The sequence below is a fragment of the Pseudophryne corroboree genome, chromosome 2, assembly GCF_028390025.1.
Source record: "Pseudophryne corroboree isolate aPseCor3 chromosome 2, aPseCor3.hap2, whole genome shotgun sequence".
NCBI lineage: Eukaryota > Metazoa > Chordata > Amphibia > Anura > Myobatrachidae > Pseudophryne > Pseudophryne corroboree.
This window is the reverse complement of record NC_086445.1, coordinates 872,685,029-872,702,841: the sequence shown is the minus strand read 5'-3', so window position 1 is coordinate 872,702,841 and position 17,813 is coordinate 872,685,029. Positions and strand designations below refer to the sequence as shown.

At 43.5% G+C, this 17,813-nt stretch overlaps 1 protein-coding gene across 1 annotated transcript in view; it reads left to right on the top strand.

Annotated features, from left to right (window-relative positions):
- NUFIP2 (nuclear FMR1 interacting protein 2) overlaps positions 1–15,777 on the top strand; it is a 131,913-nt gene extending 116,136 nt beyond the window's left edge. Inside the window, exons 3-4 of the mRNA XM_063955937.1 lie at positions 12,469–12,501; positions 14,285–15,777. Coding sequence (XP_063812007.1) covers positions 12,469–12,501; positions 14,285–14,337 — 86 coding nt within the window. The 3' untranslated portion in view covers positions 14,338–15,777. The remainder of the gene's footprint in view (positions 1–12,468; positions 12,502–14,284) is intronic.
- Positions 15,778–17,813: the final 2,036 nt, after the last annotated feature.

Sequence of the window (17,813 nt, the reverse complement as noted above, 5' to 3'; positions counted from 1 at the left end):
CCCTCCTCTGCCTCATACCCAAGGTACTGAGAATTATAAGACGGAGAGGAGTAAGAACTATACTCGTGGCTCCGGGTTGGGCCAAGAAGGACTGGTACCCGGAACTTCAAGAGATGCTCACAGAGGACCCGTGGCCTCTGCCTCTAAGAAGGGACCTGCTCCAGCAAGGACCCTGTCTGTTTCAAGACTTACCGCGGCTGCGTTTGACGGCATGGCGGTTGAACGCCGGATCCTAAAAAAAAAAAAAAAAGGCATTCCGGAGGAAGTCATCCCTACACTGATCAAAGCCAGGAGGGATGTGACCGCAAAACATTATCACCGCATTTGGCGAAAATATGTTGCGTGGTGCGAGGCCAGGAAGGCCCCAACGGAGGAATTTCAACTGGGTCGATTCCTGCATTTCCTGCAAACAGGAGTGTCTATGGGCCTCAAATTGGGGTCCATTAAGGTTCAAATTTCGGCCCTGTCGATTTTCTTCCAGAAAGATCTGGCTTCAGTTACTGAAGTCCAGACATTTGTCAAGGGAGTGCTGCATATACAGCCTCCTTTTGTGCCTCCAGTGGCACCTTGGGATCTCAATGTAGTTTTGGGGTTCCTCAAATCGCATTGGTTTGAACCACTTAAATCTGTGGATTTAAAACATCTCACATGGAAAGTGGTCATGCTGTTGGCCCTGGCTTCAGCCAGGCGCGTGTCAGAATTGACGGCTTTGTCCTGTAAAAGCCCTTATCTGATTTTCCATTCGGACAGGGCGGAATTGAGGACTCGTCCTCAGTTTCTCCCTAAGGTGGTGTCAGCGTTTCACCTGAACCAGCCTATTGTGGTGCCTGCGGCTACTAGGGACTTGGAGGACTCTAAGTTGCTGGACGTTGTCAGGGCCCGGAAAATATGTTTCCAGGACGGCTGGAGTCAGAAAATCTGACTCGCTGTTTATCCTGTATGCACCCAACAAGCTGGGTGCTCCTGCTTCTAAGCAGACTATTGCTCGTTGGATTTGTAGTACAATTCAGCTTGCACATTCTGTGGCAGGCCTGCCACAGCCAAAATCTGTGAAAGCCCATTCCACAAGGAAGGTGGGCTCATCTTGGGCGGCTGCCCGAGGGGTCTCGGCTTTACAACTTTGCCGAGCAGCTACTTGGTCAGGGGCAAACACGTTTGCTAAATTCTACAAATTTGATACCCTGGCTGAGGAGGACCTTGAGTTCTCTCATTCGGTGCTGCAGAGTCATCCGCACTCTCCCGCCCGTTTGGGAGCTTTGGTATAATCCCCATGGTCCTTACGGAGTTCCCAGCATCCACTAGGACGTCAGAGAAAATAAGAATTTACTTACCGATAATTCTATTTCTCGTAGTCCGTAGTGGATGCTGGGCGCCCATCCCAAGTGCGGATTGTCTGCAATACTTGTACATAGTTATTGTTACAAAAATCGGGTTATTATTGTTGTGAGCCATCTTTTCAGAGGCTCCTCTGTTATCATGCTGTTAACTGGGTTCAGATCACAGGTTGTACGGTGTGGCTGGTATGAGTCTTACCCGGGATTCAAAATCCTTCCTTATTGTGTACGCTCGTCCGGGCACAGTATCCTAACTGAGGCTTGGAGGAAGGTCATAGGGGGAGGAGCCAGTGCACACCAGGTAGTCCTAAAGCTTTACTTTTGTGCCCAGTCTCCTGCGGAGCCGCTATTCCCCATGGTCCTTACGGAGTTCCCAGCATCCACTACGGACTACGAGAAATAGAATTATCGGTAAGTAAATTCTTATTTTAGTTCTGTGTCACCAATGGGGTTCTGTGTCCTCAACGGAAACCCCCCCCCACTAATTGCTCAAAGTTGTCACAATTTAGCATCTCAAAAAGTAATTTTATCCAAAGCCATCTAACATATATCTCAATCAGAAAAACAACAATTGCGCAGAATTGTAAGTTACTGAGTCTCAAACAAATCCGGATAGCATCCAGTATGTTCTTCAGACATTTTCAGACATAAGCTTATTTGATTGTTGTATTCTGTATCAAAAGGGAGGAAATGAAAAAGTGAGAAATATAGCTACTTATGTTCAGTTTATCAGGTTTCTACATTTGCAGGTTGTATCATGTGATATTGAACCCGCAATGAGAGGCCCTGTGGGAGATACACATACATGAGATAAGATGCGGCAGATGTTTGTAGGTGGATGTGCCTTAGTAAGATAAGTGTATTTATAGTAGTGATGAGCGGATTCGGTTTTACTCGGTTTTACTCGGTTCTCAAAACGGCATCTTATTGGCTCACGGATGTCACGTGTTTTGGATAGCCAATAAGATGCCGTTTTGAGAACCGAGTAAAACCGAACCTCGCTCATCACTAATTTATAGCTGAGCAATCTAACACTTCACAAAGTGTTTTTAATTGTGGTAATACTTAGAACTAGGGTGGCCAATCCCGGGCCATTTTTTCAATCCCGGGAATTGGGATTGAAAAATATTAAATCCCGGATTTCCCAGGATACCCAGGGTTGGTTGCATTTCAATGTGTCCAACCCCCTCTGCCCTGCCTAGGCCAGATAACTCACAGCAATCTAGCCAGGAGGGAGAGTGGGACACTTCCTACGGTGTGGTCCGACAGCTTGGCGGGCAGCTGCACAGCGTGACCTCTGACTTCACGTCATGCTGCGCAGGGCAGCCGTAGCCAGGGGAGGTAAGCAGAGGGAGCCAGGCAGCGTCTGAGCATCCTGAGGACGCTCAACACTACCCGACATATCCAAAAATAGGTTGGTGGCCAATCCTGAAATCCCCGGGATTGAATTCCGGCCAATTTTAGGCCGGGATCCTGCCGATATTGATCCCGGGATTGGCCATCCTACTTAGAACAGATGTGTACCAGTGTATACAATATGATGGTTGCAGTTTCATAAAATTGCCCTAGGTAAAATATTTTGCAGGACAACCTATACTTTACAGAGCATAAATGCACAAACGCAAAGTAGTATCTTATCCACATGTATGTCGGGGTATAGGAAGGTAAAGAGTTTCCCAGGGAATTACCATGTGCTTCTGCTTTTGACCATCATATTAAATAACACTGAATGGTCAATGAGAGAGTACAGTAGTCAACTATGAGAACATAAGAGACAGTTTCTGCTGTCAGTTGCCAAGGACAAACTTCATGTTCTATGTTTGTTCGTCTACCTTTGAGTCCATACATAAAAGTTAGGTTTTCACTGTATTTATACCGCAAGAGTGCCCCATAAAAAAGTTTTTTTTATCTCCATTTTTTTGCTTGTTCAGTCATAACTTCAGGAGCACCACTGGCCCTGTTCTCTATGGTCCAAGTTTTTGGACAAGATAATTTAACACCAATACCAGTGTGTCTCATTGAATATTATATTTCTGTTATTATACCAGTTATTAAATTGTGAATCTCACCAACTAACTGGGTGAGTAAACCAGTGTGCCCACCTACAACCCCCTTTGTTTCTTTTTTGTACACTAATGCACCTGAAAAAATTAGAACTTGGACAAGATGCTGGTTTGGATTGGAGTAAATGACCATGGACTATTTGCTCCCAAACGTTGGAAAACATACTAGAACGTTTTTTCAGACAAATGGGTTAAAGTGCAGGCAATGTCAAAAACAGGTACCGAATGCGTGATGACATCATTGTTTGCTCTGGTCACCAGGACGCACTTTGGTTTTGATCCCATTTTGCTGTGGTGTATGATATTCACTAATATCTGCTACAAGCCGTATGACCATATCCAAGCTGGAAACCTGTGTGGGTTTAGCTATATTATTAAAGTGAACATTTATCAAATCAATATTGGAGAAACTATGATCACAGCCGTGTTTAGCTCTGAATTTGTTTTTGATGTGATCAGCAAATACTTCTGAAAAAGGAATATTAATACTTAGCTAAAGCGGTTTTTCTAATATTAAATTAACCTTTTCATTGGATCAGTTTGTTATAAAGGCCATTTTGTTGATGTTCAGTTTGGTACTGTTCTTAATTTGACATTTGCTTACAGAACTTCAAGTTGTCTTTATTTATGTAGACGCCTCTGTGCTTTTAATTCTTTTATTAAGGATTACTTTTGCACAGCTGTTTTCGCTTTTGTCCTAGAGGATACTGGGGTCCACATTAGTACCATGGGGTATAAACGGGTTCCCTAGGAGCCATGGGCACTTTAATAACTTGATAGTGTGGGCTGGCTCCTCCCTCTATGCCCCTCCTACCATACTCAGTTTAGTAAATGTGCTCGGAGGAGCCGGTCACGCTTAGGGAAGCTCCTGAAGAGTTTTCTAAATTTATTTTGCGGTTTGTTGTTTTCAGACAGCGCTGTTTGGCAACAGCCTGTCTGCTTCGTGGGACTTAGGGGGGGAGGAATGGCCCAACCTCCTCCAGGGTTAATGGTGATGTCATACGCAGCCGCTGCGGTCCGGGGAGCGACGAGTAGCTCCTGGCCAGCATGCTAAAGCTGCGCTGGTCGGGAGCTACTCTTGAAGTGCAAAGGCATTACCGCTGTGCGATGCCCTTGCACTTCTGCAGGGGGTATGGGGGGCGGCACTGACATGCGGGGCGGACTAGCCCTGTGCTGGGCGTCCCCCCGCATGTCAGTGTGAATGATCATAGCTGTGCTAAATTAGCACAGCTACGATTATCTTGGAATGAGGGCCTAGATTCCTTATCGGGGGGGGGGGGGGGGGGGGAATGATAATTTTACTACTACAACATATACTGGATTCTGCTAACTTTATGGTGGAGGCCATAAAGTAAATTGGTTTACTCAATGCACGCACCACTGCCATGGCAGTGTCAGCATGCAGGGGTTTGTGGCTACGCCAGTGGACTGCGGACGCGGATTCCAGGAAAGGCGTGGAAAGCCTACCTTTTCACAGGTGAAGCCCTTTTTGGAGATGAACTGGATACGTGGATATCCAAGGCTATGGCGGGTAAGTCTACATACCTTCCTTCCGCAGCTCCCCCGGCTAGAAAATCCTACACTGCTCAAACTCTGCAGTCCTTTCGGACAGCGAAATTTAAAAACAAAGCCAAAGGTTCTTCTACGGCATTTAAAGGCAATAGAGGTAAACCCAGTTCCAGGCCCTGCCATTTGGCCTCTCTACGGCACCGAAGGTGTTCACCAAGGTAATGGCAGAGATGATGTTTCTGCTCCGCAAGCAGGTAGTGAACATAATACCATACCTTGAAGATCTGCTGAGAAAAGCACCATCCAGGGAGAGGTTGTTAGGCAACATTGCCCTCTCAACCCGTCTGCTCCAGGATCACGGGTGGATTCTGAACCTACCAAGATCTCATCTAGAACCAACACGGAGGCTTCCATTCCTGGGGATGATACTGGATACGGAGGCACATAAGGTGTTCCTTCCATTGGAAAAGGCATTGGTGATCCAGTCAATGGTGCGGGATGTTCTAAGACAATCCCGGATATTGGTGCATCTATGCATTCGCCTTCTGGGGAAGATGGTGGCAGCTTATGAGGTGCTGCAGTACGGAAGGTTTCACGCAAGGCCCTTCCAGCTGGATCTGTTGGACAAATGGTCCGGATCGCATCTTCACATGCACCAGAGGATCAGTCTGTCACCAAAAGCAACGATTTCTGTTCTGTGGTGGCTTCAGACTTCTCACCAGACCGAAGGCAGGAGGTTCCGGATTCATAATTGGATTCTGCTGACCACAGATGCAAGCCCCAGAGGTTAGGGAGCAGTCACCCAGGGGGAACAGTTCCAAGGAAGATGGTCAAGTCAGGAAGCCATTCTTCCGATCAACATTCTGGAACTAAGGGCCATATACAACACCATTCTGCAGGCATTGCATCTTCTTCAAGATCAAGCCATTCTGATTCAGTCTGACAATTTGACGACAATAACGTACATAGGGCGGAACGAAGAGCAGAGCAGCAATGTCAGAGGTAACAAGGATTCTCCTCTGGGCAGAAAGGCACGCTGTGGCGTTGTCCGCGATCTTCATTCCGGGAGTAGACAACTGGGAAGCAGACTTCCTCAGCAGACACGACCTTCACTCAGGAGAGTGGGGCCTTCATCCGGAGGTGTTCGGGTGCTTGACACGTCGGTGGGGAATTCCACAAATCAACATGATGGCCTCTCGTCTCAACAAGAAGCTCAAGCTGTATTATTCCAGGTCGAGGCGGTGGACGCTCTGGTGACTCCATGGGTCTACCAGATGGTGTACGTGTTTCCACCACTCCCATTGATCCCAAAGATTCTCAAAAGAATAAAAAGGGAAAAAGTTCAAGCAATTCTCATTGCTCCGGACTGGTCAAAAAGGGCCTGGTATGTGGATCTACTGGAGATGCTCCTAGAGCACAGGTTCTCAAACTCGGTCCTCAGGACCCCACACAGTGCATGTTTTGCAGGTCTCCTCACAGAATCACAAGTGAAATAATTAGCTCCACCTGTGGACCTTTTCAAATGGGTCATCAAATGGGTCAGTGAGTAATTAATACACCTGTGCACTTGCTGGGTTACCTGCAAAACATGCACTGTGTGGGGTCCTGAGGACCGAGTTTGAGAACCTCTGTCCTAGAGGACCCGTGGCCTCTACCTCTTCGCGAGGACCTTCTCCAACAGCCGCCGTTCGTCTATCAAGACTTACCACGGCTACCTTTGACTGCATGGAGGTTGAGCGTCAAATTGTAGCCTGAAAAGGGATCCCGGATAGGGTTATTCCAACCCTGATACAAGCCACAAAGGGGGTAACGTCTAAACATTCCCACCATATTTGGAAAAAATACGACTCTTGGTGGGAGAATAGGAAATTTCCTGCTGTGGAATTTCAACTGGGACGTTTTCTCCTTTTTCTGCAGTCAGGTGTGAATGTGAGCCTACGTTTGGGCTCCATAAAAGTCCAGATTTCAGCCTTTATTCATTTTCTTCCAGAAACAATTGGCTTCTCTCCCTGAGGTTGACATTTTTGAAGGGGGTTCTGCACATCCAAATGCCCTTTGTCCCTCCTACTGCACTTTGGGATCTCAACGTGGTGTTGCAGTTCCTGCAATCAGAATTGTTTTAGCCTTTACAGGACGTAGACGCCAAGTTTCTTACGTGGAAGGCCTTGGCTTCTGCAAGACGTTTGTCAGAGCTGGGGGCGTTGTTGTTTCACAAAAGCCCCTATTTGATTTTTCATAAAGATAGGGCTGAACTCAGAACTCGTCAGCAATTTCTTCCAAAGGTGGTGTCTGCGTTTTATATCAACCAATCTATTGTGGTTCCGGTGGTTACCGACACCTCTGCTACTTCAAAGTCCTTGGATGTGGTGAGGGCTTTGAAAATCTATGTGAAGTGGACAGCTCGTCACAGAAAATATGACTCGCTGTTTGTTCTCTATGATCCCAATAAAATTGGCTGTCCTTCTTCTTCAAAGCAGACAATTGCACGCTGGATCAGGCTTACTATCCAGCATGCTTATTCCACTGCAGGTTTGCCCTGTCCAAAATCTGTACAGGCCCACTTTGTGTTTTGTTTTTTTTATTTCTTTTTTAAGCTACTCTCTGCCAAGGTATCTTTATCTCCACTGTAATATGGGTAGCACGGCTTTACAGCTCTGCCGAGCAACTACTTGGTCAGGTTCGAACACGTTTGCTAAGTTCTACAAGTTCGATACTTTGGCCTATGAGGACCTTCAGTTTGGTCAATCAGTTCTGCAGGAACCTCAGCACTCTCCCACCCGGTTTGGGAGCTTTGGTACATCCCCATGGTACTAATGTGGACCCCAGTATCCTCTAGGACGTAACAGAAAATAGGATTTTAATTACCTACCAGTAAATCCTTTTCTCGTAGTCCGTTGAGGATGCTGGGCGCCCGCCCAGTGCTTCTTTTCTCCACTGTTACTTGGTTAAGTATTGTTGGTTCAGCGGTTGCTGTTCCTGGTTTAAAGTTTGGTTAGCTTGGCTTTCCTCTTGTTTGTGTGTGCTGGTTCGGAATCTCACCACTATCCTTTTATATCCTTCTCTCAAAGGGGTCGATTCAATTCGGCAACAGTTGAATAGCGCCGGGAATTAGCTCCCGTCGCTATTCAATTCAGCTCCAGTTAAGTCGGCGATGGCCCGTTCTCGCCGACTTAACAGGTAGTTTTGTCGGGAGAACGGGCATTCTCCGACTTAACTACCCGCGGCGATGCTGATTCCCGACAGAATCAGCCTCGCGCCGGCCGTGCGGCAGCTCTTTTGTCTGGTTTCTTCTCTCATCCCCCGGGGATGAGACAAGAATTCCCGACAATTGAGGGTCAGTCGTCGCTGTATTGAATAGCGCCGGGAGCAAACTCCCGACGCTATTCAACTGTTGCCGAATTGAATCGACCCCAATGTATGTCCGTCTCCTCGGGCACAGTTTCCTAGACTGAGTCTGGTAGGAGGGGCATAGAGGGAGGAGCCAGCCCACACTATCACGTTCTTAAAGTGCCCATCGCTCCTAGTGGACCCGTCTATACCCCATGGTACTAATGTGGACCCCAGTATCCTCTACGGACTACGAGAAAAGGATTTACCGGTAGGTAATTTAAAGTCCTATTTTCTCCAACATTACATCTGCAAAGTTCAGAACGCAATTAAGAGCTGAAAGCCTTTTTACCTTGCTTCTGATAAGTAATTTGAGTTTACCTCGATCACCTATGTAGTTTTGATCTGTTGGTTTACTGTGACTTAGAAGCTTAGTGGAATCGGTTTACTAGGGAGGTGGAAGTGTGTAGACGACAGTAAGGAAAGTAATCTTAAGGGCCCTACACACTTTGCGATCCGCCGCCGAGCTGCCCGACGGCGAATACGGGCGACCCGGCGGTGGGGGGGGGGGGGGGAGTGAAGTTTCTTCACTCCCCTCGTCACCCGGCTCCATAGCAGTGCAGGCATGCACAAGCGACGGAGCACCAACGATGAACGAGCGTGGGGCTGCGCATCATTTATCGCTGGTGCCTCCACACTGAAAGATATGAACGGTATCTCGTTCATTAATGAACGAGATCGTTCATATCTTTCAGTAATATCGCCCAGTATGTAGGGCCTATTACTCTGAGCTGTGTCTTTCTTAATACAGAGTGTTTGTGATGCACTTTGCGCAGTACACAATTACTATTTGCTAAATGCAACAGTATCAACAGTCTTAAATAAAATATTTTGGGGAATTCCGTTATCCCCCACTCAGCTGCCACTAGATAGTGCCCAATGGAGCAGTTCATTTGTTGCTCTGTTCGGTTGTGAAGGAGGGGGGAAGGGAGCAACCACACAAGTTTCAGCTTGCAGCCTCCTGAGATATTGAATTGAAGAGGTCCGCTGGGTGCCCATAAAGCAATTATGTGTCCTGTGCAAAATCAAATATTTTGGGCACCATGTTGGTCAGTACTTAACTTTATATAAATCACCGTTTCCAAACACATTTTGTAGTGAAGACTTTTATGGTATGTTTTAGATCATTTGAAGGAATACAAGTCACAGCGTGACAATGTAGTTCCAGGGTGATGTGCACGGAGCTATTTAGTTGGTCACACAGTAAACCTGTGACAAGCAAAGTCTGCTCAAACCCTCAGGAGGAATCTGATTTGGCTAGTGCCTCAGAGCTAGTTGCGGTGTTAGTACTTGCACTAACAGCATCGCGCCCGGCAGGAAATGACGTTCAACGTGACTAAGGTCTGGGTGTTAGTTGCCGTAAATAGCTTCTCCTGACTTGCCAAGCGCGATGTTGTCAATTGAATAAATCTGTCTCCTAACCAGATAGATACAGTTCTGTGCTGGTGATTGATTCCCCCCACCCCACCCATTGTCTTGCTGAAATATGAACTATGCACTTTTCTGGTTCTGTTTGTTCACTGATTGCTTCCTTAGCTTTCAGGACTTGTTGATATTTAGTTTAATTCACCTGGTCTCCCCTGTCCTCTGCCATGTTTTACCTTGCTTTGGGGATTGGAAGAGGAGGAAGTCAGAGGGCTACCCTTTGCAGCCGCTTACATGCAGCTCCATGTGGGCAGGAGTAGCCTGCTGTGCCAGTTGTCATAAGCATTAGTCACCAATGGGGGTACATTTACATCTGTCACCAGACAACAAAGCAAGGTAACAGTGGCAGAGAGGTGAGGGCTGCTCTCCAGTGTAGCTTCTTGTGCCAGTGATGACCTCAGTTAGAATAACAGCACAAAATAGTCTTCCCTCCACATTGACGGAACTGTAAATAGAGTTGTATGACATCTGTTATGTCTCTAATCCCCTTAAACTCTCTTGTACTGCTAACTTTGATTTTAGAGATCCCTAAGCTTTTCATATGTTAAAGTAACACTGCTTAAGAGTTTTTCCTATTTTGCCACATTAATAGGTCATGATACTCTTAATAGACTCTAAACTCCACATCTGCATAGGAGTCTTGCTGTGTTGCATCAGTCTATTTGCACGTGTCTATGAAGTCATTACGACCTGCTATTTTGTTTTTATTATCTTTTGGAAAACTAGTATTGTGCGCTGATGTCATTAAAACATGGCCAAGGAAAGAGAGAATATATGCAGGAAAGGAAAGGTGGTGCTCAGACTTTTGCATAATGCTGTGAATGTGCAGTTACATTGATGATTTGTTTGGCATAGGTGGAATTTTTATCCAATATTGGAGGTAATTCCAAGTTGATCGCAGCAGGAAATTTTTTAGCAGTTGGGCAAAACCATGTGCACTGCAGGGGAGGCAGATATAACATGTGCAGAGAGAGTTAGATTTGGGTGGGTTATTTTGTTTCTGTGCAGGGTAAATACTGGCTGCTTTATTTTTACACTGCAATTTAGATTGCAGATTGAACACACCACACCCAAATCTCTCTCTGCACATGTTTTTATCTGCCCCCCCTGCAGTGCACATGGTTTTGCCCAACTACTAAAAAATTTCCTGCTGCGATCAACTTTGAATTACTGCCATTGTTAGATTGAATTAAATGAGACCAATTCATTTGCTTGTCTCTCTTGCCACTGGAGCAATTCAGTTGTTTCTCCGTTTGGGTGCACAAACCTGTATTTTAGACAGGTTTAGCTGCTTTGCGCAGCTAAACCTGGTACTAATGCACTCCCACCGGGGGCAGCAGTTGAATAGCTCTGGTGGGCGCTGACAAAACAACTGAATCAGCACCTTTGTTTTATAGTTGTACAGCTAAAGTCTAATACCCCTCTCACACAGCAAAACCGGGTCCAACCTAGGTCACTGAAGTCATGTCACAGCGGCTTGAAATCCATTCACACCACAGGCTGGACACGGGATATTGCTGGGGCTACCCTCTGCCAGCGCTTGGAGATGACATCTCCATTTGCCGGGAATGCGGTTCTGTGCAGTGAACAGGGCAGGTTACCCTTCACACTGCCCTGTAACCCTGGTCCTCATAATCACTGGATCCATGTTAACCCTTTCACACCGAGCTGTGACCCGTCTTAACCTGGCAATAACCCGGGTTTATGCAGTGGTGTGAAAGGGGTATTACTCTTCGACATTGCACTTTCGCTGAAATGTTCTATCAGGTCAAAAAAACTTCATACACATTTTGATGCATTTGACAATTGTCAGATTTACGAGGGTTATTGTGTGCCACAATTGTGTAATACAGAAATGTAGTAGTTCTGTTCAAAAACACAAAATAATTTGTTACTAACTTAAGCTGGCTGTACACCTAAAGATTGATTGTCAAATCTGGCTGATTGGAACGAAAATCTGGTAATGTATGGGAGCAAATGACCACACACAGTAGAAATGAGGGGAACTTGTAATAACCCTGTCGAGTCTATTCTAGTTTAAAATGCAAAAGAAAGGCCTCTTCATTTTCCCCTGTGTGGTATTGTGTGTTTTTTATTTCTCTTTTAAGCTACTCTCTGCCAAGGTATCTTTATCTCCACTGTAATATGGGTAGCACAGCTGAGACAGCTGTACATCTAAGCTTGCGTTGCTGTAGGCCACTGACCAAGGGGTCTACGCATTGTTTTAAAGATTTAAAGCCTTCACCACAGCCACAGTTTTTTAAATTAATAAAACATTTATTTGGAAATAATCATTTTGGGGGTCGATTCAGTTTATTTCCTCCTTGGCTGTCACTAGTGAGATCCCAACTGAGCAATTTAATTGTTGCTCTGTAAGGGCGTGCATGTTGCATGGGAACACTTTTCTGAGCGCAGACTCCTGAAGTGGTTTGAGAAGAAATGTGCAAAAAGTCTGTTGTTTGAGCTTTCAAATGCTATATGCGGCTAAACCCGTCTCTTTGCGACAAGAAGAATAATTGCTGTATTGGGTGCCCATTAATTATAGCGGCACCTAAAACAATTGAATTGATTTCCGAGAGCACAGTATTTCAATGACAGATAATGAATGCTAAGTTGGATTTGCAGCTTGATACATGGTTCTTTTGGGGTAAAATGTTTGGCGCAAATGCTAAGAACGTACTTCCTGTGCGGCTTCTGTCCTGATAATGCAGTGCACTTACATCTTCTTCTCTTGTTTCTTTTCTTAACAGAAATGGAATCTATTTTGAACTTGCAAAAACAAGGTAAGCACCAAATGGAGAAAAAGTCAAACCACATCAATTATTTATTTTTTACCAGTTATTTATATAGGGGGTAATTCCAAGTTGATTGCAGCAGGATTTTTGATAGCAATTGGGCAAAACCATGTGCACTGCAGGGGAGGCAGATATAACATGTGCAGAGAGAGTTAGATTTGGGTATGGTTATTTTATTTCTGTGCAGGGTAAATACTGGCTGCTTTATTTTTACACTGCAAATTAGATTGCAGATTGAACACACCACACCCAAATCTAACTCTCTCTGCACATGTTATATCTGCCTCCCCTGCAGTGCACATGGTTTTGCCCAATTGCTAACAAAAATCCTGCTGCGATCAACTTGGAATTACCCCCATAGTGCACACATTCCACAGTGCTTTACAGAGAATATTTGGCCATTCGCATCAGTCCCTGCCCCAGTGGAGCTTAGTCTATATTCCCTACCACACACACAAACATTCATGCTAGGGTTAATTTTGTTGGGAGCCAGTTAACCTACCAGTATATTTTTGGATTGTGGGAGGAAACTGGAGTACCCAGAGGAAACCTACGCAAGTACGGGGAGAAAATACTGTACAAACTCCACACAGTGCCATGGCGGGAACCCATGAACTCAGTGCTGCGAGGCAGTAATGCTAACCATTACATCATCCGTACTGGCATCCGTAGGCTACTATGGGGTCAATTCAATTTGCCGACAGTTGAATAGCGCCGAGAATTAGCTCCCGCCGCTATTCAATTCTGCTCAAGTTAAGCCGGCGACTTAACAGGTTGATAGGTCGGGAGAACGGGCATTCTCCGACTTAACTGTCTGACGCGATGCTGATTCCCGACAGAATCAGCCTCGTGCCGGCCGCGCACCAGCACTTATGTCGGATTTCTGCTCACACCCCCTGGGGGTGAGGGAAGAAATCCCGACAATTAAGTGTGACATGGCGCTGTATTGAATAGCGCCGAGAGCTAATTCAGCTGTCAGCATATTGACCCTTATGTCTACACAAAGTATTCTGATGTATGCCCTTCCTGTTCGTATGTTCATCAATTTGTATCTGTTGCCTAATCACAATGGAGACTGTCTCTGTTCACTTGGAGCCAAATAAAGATTTAGGCTGCTGAACGACTGCTTCAGTGAGCCAATGAGGAAGGCTCAGTCCTGCCACTCAGTCGTTCGCCAAAGGAGGTCATTTTGCCTTTTTTAATAATTGTGTTCCTTTTATTTCTTGTTAAATTAATGATTTTAGATGTTTAAAATGTGATTGGATTTAAAGTAAGTCATCAAAATCTAGTGTTCCTGCTTGTGTAACATTAAACGTGCTGTAATTTTATATTTGTAATTTATTTTTTACATTTTATTCATAGATTATTCATAGATTCATAAATTCATAGATTATAAAAAAAAATTCTGTCCTCCAAAAAGTAGAACTGTCAAACTTAGGGCCTGATTCAAAGAGAGATGCAAGTGCTATTTTTTTGGGCCTTGCAACTGCTGATATCAATGGCCATGGCACACCTGCGTTTTTCCACTCCTTGTTAACACCTCCAAACTGTCACTTCCTGTCAATCACTTTGGAGGAAATCCTCATTGCGCGCAGGACCACAACGGCACCTTGACGCATGCGCAATGCGGTTGTGGCACATGCGCAGCCTGCTGATAATAACTTGGGTGCGTGGAACATCAGTTTAGCATCCATCTCTGAATAAGCATAAAGATAGTTATTGAATATTTTCAACAGCGTAAAATTATTGTTTTGCTTTATTTGTTTTTCAGATCCCAATAGGATAATCACTTATAATGAAGCCATGGACAACCCTGACCTCTGAGACTGCTGCCAGGGGCATTGCTGGCTCTTCTTTTCATTGATGCATGAGAGACATTATCTGGCTGTCATGCCCCTTTAAAAATAAATCTTGCATAAAGCAGCGGGGAGGGAGGGGAACAAGAACAGGAGTAGAATTGAATCAATGGATATATAATTATATAAATATATACATACAAATATATATATATATATTTTGTTTAGATAACTATGTATAGAAAATTCTATCCATATAGAAATATATATATTATAGTTATTTAAACAAATTAAAAAGTGACAATGTTATTCAAACAACTTTGATCTAATCAGGAAACAAAACCTTATTTCCCAGTTTAAAACAAAAGAAAACATCCAGCCCTGGTACAAACATTTATTATAATTTTTTTTTTTTTTTATTTCCCCCGCAGTGGGATGTTTTTTCTTTTCTCATCTTCAAACAAGACTGAAGTGCTTAAAGTTGACAAGTAGCTAACATGGGCATACATGCTCTTGTTATCAAGATAAGTGGAACAGTTAACACACTATCCGAGTCACGGTGAAAAAAGATTTTAGTGTACTTATTTGTCAAGAAGAGGACAGCACATATTTAGGGGGAATGCAGATGGCCCCAACTTTTATTCCTCATCTTGTTTGTATCTATCAATGGCTTTTACATATGACACGTAATCCCGCTAATAACAATGGACACATTTTTATGTTAAAAAAAAATGTTTATGTATAATTTTTTTTTTTTTTTTTTCTAATTGCTCCTTTTTCAGTTTTATTCTGGAACTTAGAAAGGAAAAACAAAGCAAAAAAAAAACGCAAGCTGTCTTAAACAAAATTTTCTCTATTTTTGGAACTAGAGACAGATGCACTTTTACGATTCTGGAAATAATTCGGACAAGCAGGTGTCTTAATTTTTGATCATTGGAATTTGTCCCGTCAAATATTAGAAAATATACTTTAAAAGTAAAGAACAAACGATGAAAAAAGAAGAAAAAAAAACTAAAAATAGCATACGCAAAATAAAGTTATCTATTTAGGCATTTAATATATTTAAAAGTTATATAAAATCTGTAAAATCTGTTTCCTGTTGGTCATTGTATGAAAGCTGAATGAGATCTCTGGACTCTGGCTGCTTCATCTCACTGTGTGTTGCTAATACCTGTCTTTTTATTTCATTTTTTTTCTACTTTTAACCTGTGTTTCTATGTTTATGTATTATCAACTGATTGCAAATGGACATCCTGTTTTAAACCACCGTGGCTCTGACAGGGGTTAAATATATATATTAGTTGTTGTATTTTTTTTTTTTCTTGTTTCATTTTTTTCTTTGTTTTTTGAACTGTATGCATCTAATGTCTTTATGAATTCTTTGATAATTTGGCCTTGCCCTCTCTGTAAGAGGGACATTACTGGAAGCAGGACTTTAGCAATAAAGGTATTGACCCTTTCCTTAAGAGAGCGGCCTACAATGCATTGGTTACTCCTAGAAGAGGTGTTGAAGCCTGTGTGTAAGTTTGGAGCCGCCCCCTTCATTTCTCTGTAACTGTTGCTTTTACATCAAGCGATGTTCTCCATGCTTGTTTGCTATGTTACCTATATCACCCATACAGGGCTCCGCAAATATAAAAAAGTACTGAGCTTGTATGCAGGCAATAGTTGTGAGAGTGCCTCTGCAACTGAAATACAAAATGTTCTTTGGAATTGAATGGTGCTATATAAATATAAAATATATTGTTTATATGAAAATGTTGAAGGGATGAATCTCTTGGTTGTCGGAGGTTCCCTCAATACCCACCCCCAATTCTAGCTTTTACCCATTTGCTGCTCACAGTGATGGTGGTTAACTACAAGGCAGCTTATGGTGTGTGTGTGTGTGTGTGTGTGTGTGTGTGTGTGTGTGTGTGTGTGTGTGTGTGTGTGTGTCTCGTTGGAAAACATTTCAGTAGAGAGGACGCTTATTTAATTAATTACAGCTGTCTTTAGGATTTTTTAAGTAATACATATCACCAAATTCTGGCTTGGAATTATTTATTTTACCACAAGAACATGCACAATGTGTTTATTATTTGATAACCATACTGTACCTGTGCTTAGTATTTTTGTTTTTTTGTATTTGCTTTTTATTGTGCCTCAATGTAGAATTAATGGGAGCTTAGGGGTAGACTTACTAAAGCTGCTAAAATAGACAAGTGGGGGTGTTGCCTATAGCAACGAATCAGATTGTGTCTATCCTTTTCTATGCAATCAAGAAGTGATGGCAAAAATCTGATTGGTTGGTATAAGCCACAGGTTCTCAAACTCTGTCCTCAGGACCCCGCACAGTGCATGTTTTGCAGGTAACCGAGGAGGTGCACAGGTGTATTAATTACTCACTGGCACATTGTAAAAGGTTCACAGGTGGAGCTAATTATTTCACTTGGGATTCTGTGAGGAGACCTGCAAAACATGCACTGTGTGGGGTCCTGAGGACCGAGTTTGAGAACCTATGGTATAAGCAATACGTCTAATTTTCATTTTTAGAAGCTTTTGTAAATCTACTCCTTAAAGAGAGAGTAAGTGGAGACGTTGCCCAAACTAACCAATTGGATTCTACCTGTCATTCCAATGGCTATGCTACATACATCTTCCCCTTAGGGTTAGGTTACTAAAACTTCTGATGTGGAAAAGTGCAGGTTTTGCACATACAGTAGCAATCAAACAGAATCTAGCTATCCTTTATCTAGACTAGACTAGATAGATGATGGCTATGATGAAAACCTCCACTTTTCCCTCTTCAGCAGTTAGATCTACACTTGAACATATGCACTGAGCCTAAAGCTTGGTGACCACTTACAACAATCCACACACCAGGCAGCCTTTGGGGGAAAGCCTTGAAAGGTGATAAAATGGAGAGAGATAAAGTACCAGCCAATCAGCTCCTAGCTGTCATGTTACAGGCTGTGTTTGAAAAATGACAGGTGTTGGTTGGTACTTTCTCTCTCCACTTTAGAAATCACCAAGGCTTCGTACATCTGCCCAATTTATGAGCAATGTAGGTTGTTTAAAGATGTAATATATGGCTTCTTGCTGAATTTATTTTTTGTCGTTTAACATAGCAAAACATTTTTTGTGCTAAAATACATAAACAGTCTGGAAAAGACAGAGGTTATTATTGTTGGTCAATCTAGAAAACCGCTAAATCACTAAACCTAAAAAACTGGTTGATCTGACCTAAAAATTCTGAAGACTTCCAGATCTTTGACACGTTAAAAATTAGAGATGTGCATGCTCTGATTTACTCTGTTCGTAATGCCAGAATTAATGCGAGTTTGGATTTTTCCAGATTTTTTTTATTGGCTATCCAAAACACTTGACATCCGAGAGCCAAAAAGATGCCGTTTTGAGATCCGGATATATCCAAACCGGCACATCTCTAGTTAAAATTGTATTTGTTTGCTATGCTGCATCAGAATACAGGCTACTGTTCTACATTTTTAGCCACATGAGGCAAAA